The sequence below is a fragment of the Loxodonta africana genome, chromosome 7 (genome assembly GCF_030014295.1).
Source record: "Loxodonta africana isolate mLoxAfr1 chromosome 7, mLoxAfr1.hap2, whole genome shotgun sequence".
In the NCBI taxonomy this organism is placed as follows: domain Eukaryota; kingdom Metazoa; phylum Chordata; class Mammalia; order Proboscidea; family Elephantidae; genus Loxodonta; species Loxodonta africana.
The window spans coordinates 27,622,957-27,627,359 of NC_087348.1; the positions used below are offsets into that span (position 1 = coordinate 27,622,957).

At 36.1% G+C, this 4,403-nt stretch overlaps 1 protein-coding gene across 1 annotated transcript; it reads right to left on the reverse strand.

Annotated features, from left to right (window-relative positions):
* Positions 1 to 2,125: 2,125 nt before the first annotated feature.
* LOC100671160 (olfactory receptor 4A47-like) lies at positions 2,126 to 3,043 on the reverse strand. Its single transcript, XM_003423582.3, has one exon. It carries the CDS (start codon positions 3,041 to 3,043, stop codon positions 2,126 to 2,128), a length of 918 nt encoding a protein of 305 aa, XP_003423630.2.
* Between the last annotated feature and the right edge of the window lie 1,360 nt (positions 3,044 to 4,403).

Sequence of the window (4,403 nt, forward strand, 5' to 3'; positions counted from 1 at the left end):
GTGTATAGTCAAATAGTCATATGGGTACTCAGATACAGACCCATATGTGGTCAGAAACGGATCCAATATGGTCTGGTGCAGATGAAGGTGTGTGATTTGACCCAGACCCATGAGTGACTGGATACAGATACGTGTGTGTGTTGAATACAGACCTATGCATCATCTATATGTAGTCAGGTACAGAAGATCTGCATGTGGTTGTATACAAACCCATGTGTCTAAGATACACACACTTGTGTGATCAGATAAAGGACCATATGGGGTAGAATACAACATAGTGTTGTAACATAAAGACCCATATGATTAAGTGGAGACGTTTGTATGGCTGGAGTTACACCAGTGTCTTAGGCTGGGTTCTTTAGGTAAACAAAACCAGTAAAGCATATAAATATATATATAGACATTTATATCAAGGAAATAGCTTACATGGTTGTAGAGGATGGAACACCCCAAGTCCATGGGTCAGGCTTCTCCCGACGCATGTAGCCAAGATTGGCAGGTTGGAGAGCAGGGCTCTTGTTCACAGGCTGTGAAGATCAAGGAATCCCAAAGATAGGCAGGCAAGACCTCGGGTAAGCTGCTAGCTCAAGTCCCAAGAATAGGAGATCAGTTGAACAGGAGCCAGCTGCAGGATCCAGAATGAGCCAAAACCCACAAGCCTTGCCAGGATATCCACTTATAGTCAATGCAGGCCCCACATACAAGGAAGTTCCCTTTCAACTGACTGGCTACTCAGAGCAGATCCCATCATAGAGTGATCACATAATATCAAATGTCATCATGGGAGTGATCACACCATCATACAGCTAGCAAATCACTGAGGATCGTGGCCATCCAAGTTGACATACAACAGTAACCATTACAACTAATATGTGGTCAAATATAAATCTTTGTACGGAAAAATACACCCTTGTTTGTGGCAAGACACCCACCAAATCAAACCCATTACCGTTGAGTCAATTCCGATTCATAGCAACAGTATAGGACAGAGCAGAACTTCTCCATAGGATCTCCAAGGTTATAAATCTTTATGGAAGCAGACTGTCACATCTGGCTTCCATGGAGTGTCTAGTGGGTTTGAACTACCAATCTCTCAATTAGAAGTTGAGCACTCAAGGAAGAGATGTGAGACAGAAACAATACTGTCAGCATCTTTCTTGAAAATGAAATCATGCAAAATAATCCAGTGAAAAGTTCCAGGCTATATATATATATATATATATATATATATATATGAAAGGCAGGGTTTAAGTCCCTATTAGAAGACCATGATGTACTATAAGCAAGAAGATGAAATATTGAAAAATAACAAAGCCATCATCAGATATTTTAAATGATCTTGGAAGATGAATACATGATTTTTATGAAAATATAACACCAAAGAAAGCTGCTCTGCTTGAAGAGACAAAATGATTTCCCAATTGGGAAAATAAGTAAGATTTAGTCATTTTTCTGTCTACTTGCTTTTTTCTTCCGGATTGCTTTTATGTATTTAGCAAACATGATTAATTTAGAACTCTGAAACATCCTTTCTTGTAAACCTTAACATGCTAAGCAACATAAGCAAAGCTACAGATATAAAATATCTTACAAACATAAAAATATGTACTTCTAATGTTGAACATGAGCTATCTCCATATGGGGTGCTATGAATCATATTTTCATGTCTTATTTTGAATTGTATTATTTTGAAATCTGCAGTGAACACTATTAATTGTAAAAAAGGATTAGATTTACTTAAGAAAGAGACATTAGAAAATCTTCCATCAACTAAAATAAATTTCTGGTATTAAAAGTAGCATAAGTCATAACATAGATATAAATCTATAGACTTGACAGAACTATCCTACACCAAAAAAGAACATATATTTTCCTATGAAATGAAAATCTTATGAACATATTTTGAATAAAATGTATCATTGGAAATATCCAAATAAATATTTTTCATCATGCACGAATTATTTAATGTGAGCAATCATTTACCCAAATTAAAAAATTACACACAGTTTTCTAGAATCAATTCAACGGCAATGGATTTGAATTTTTGTTGTGTTGTTTTTGTTGTTTTGTTTTCCTGGAAGGAACAATTCTTTATTGAAAGTAGGTGATACATTTGCCTCTCGCTTCATATTCTTCTTCTGGTCCAAAGCTTTTTCATTGCATTTTTCATCTCTGCATGTCTCAAAGTATAGATTAAGGGGTTCAACATAGGGGTGAAAACAGTGTAAAACACAGCCAAAAATTTATCAACAGGTAGGGTGAAAGGAGGTCTCACATACAAGAAAATACAAGGGACAAAAAACAGGACTACCACCGTGATGTGGGAACCACAGGTAGATAAAGCTTTGTGCCTCCCTTCCTGACTAAGGTTCTTCAGGGAGTGAAGAATGACTCCATAGGAGAAGAGTAACAGCATAAAGATGACCACACTTATTGTGCCATCATTGGCAATCACAGTGAAACCAATGACATAGGTGTCAGTGCAGGCAAGTTTCAATAAAGGGTACATGTCACAGAAGATGTGGTCAATGACATTGGGGCCACAGAAGGGAAGGTTGTAAACAAAGAGAAGATGAGCAACAGCATGCACAAAACCTCCAAAATAAGCCACCAGCAGCAGCAGAACACATACCCGTTGGTTCGTGATGGTCATATAATGCAGGGGTTTGCAGATAGCCACGTAGCGGTCATAAGCCATGACCACCAGAAGTAAAATCTCAGCACCACCAAATAAGTGTCCTATAAAAAGCTGAGTCATGCAAGCTTGAAACGAAATGATTTTCTTCTCATAGAGTAAGTTTGTAATCATATTTGGGGTAACCGTAGTAGAATAAACAGCATACGTAAACGATAAGTAGCCAAGAAAGAAGTACATAGGGGCATCCAGGGTAGGGCTGATCACCATAGTCAAGACAATAAGTAAGTTATCCACAATTGTCACAATGTAGATCAGCAAAAATGCAACAAATAATATTTTCTGACCCTGAAGACTCTGGGTGAGCCCCAAGAGAACAAACTCAGTCACATTGTTCCTTTGCTCCATATGATCTCCTGTGTTTCCTTATTTCAGAGTTCAGAAAAAAGTTATAATGACTAGTGACATTTTGAAGTCTCCAGATAATTCATTTAATCATTAAACAAGTTGACATTATGATTTATTATGTTTCAGCACTGTACAATATTCTAAGAATACATGGCTGATCAAACATGGTCCATAACCTCAGTGAACTTATCGAATGATGAGAGGCAAACAAGTAATTAGAAACACACAGGAAAAGAGCAGATTATGAAATAAATGGGGTAACCACATTAACTTGCCATCTGGGAGAAATAAAATTGTATGTATTTATATATATATATGTATGATTAGTATTACATATAAAAAATTATAAATAGAAAGTTTTAAAGTAAAAATAAAGGAAGATTTAGTTAATATTCACTTTCATATTAATAAATGAGATTATTTTCTACATTCTAGGAATGGCAAAATCTTTTTAACTAATAGCTTCCATCCCCTAAGGACATATTTCAAAATTTCAAAAATTGGTACTGATAAGATACAGTTGCACAATAAAGACATAAGCACAACACTACATATACTATTACAAAAAGTAAATGTACGAATATGAGAAAAACATGGAAAGATACATTTTTTTCTTGGAAACAGGTAACTTTTTTGCTGGTGATGAATATTCAGGAATGAAAAAGATGAGAGATTCCAAAGAAAAAAGAAGACCGTGTACATGCACACACAAACACACCCCCCCCAAAACTATCATAATTATTACTCAATACTGCGACCTCTTAAAATAATTCTATTAATGATATCCAGTTATTCTTGATACCTCTATTGACATTTACTTCAATACCTGACGTCATAATTCTGCTGGACCTCCTCTTCACAATACATGGGTTTTCTGTTTCTGTGGCCAGACCCTCTATGTGTGCACTAGATCCCATCCTCTTTGTCCCTGTTCCTCTTGTAGTTGTCTCCTCCAATTCCTACATTAACAATTTTCCTGTCTGTATTTACACAGTATAGTACCATCGTTGTTTAAGTAATTTATCCTTCGACTCAACCTTTTCAAGCAAGCAACTCAATTCTATGTTCTTTATGAAAACACCTTCCCCTCGCTAAACCTAATGATCCCTATCAGTCCTTTTCTTACCCAACCTATCACTCCTATGAATTGAAGTAATAACCTGCTTTCATAAGCATTACCTTAGGTCCTTGAAGGTCACTCATTCAAGGTTTACAGATTTACATCACTCTCTAATTATTAACAGATTAACAAACAATGCTTACAGAGCGCTTCCATTGATCCTACAGGACACTTATTAAGTCTCTGTCCATTAGAATATCCCACAATTTTTTACCCTTGAAATTTGTTTCTAAGAATACT

What these genes read in the sequence shown, in the direction of transcription:
- LOC100671160 (XM_003423582.3), bottom strand. Translation starts at nt 3,043, where the DNA reads ATGGAGCAAAGGAACAATGTGACTGAGTTTGTTCTCTTGGGGCTCACC.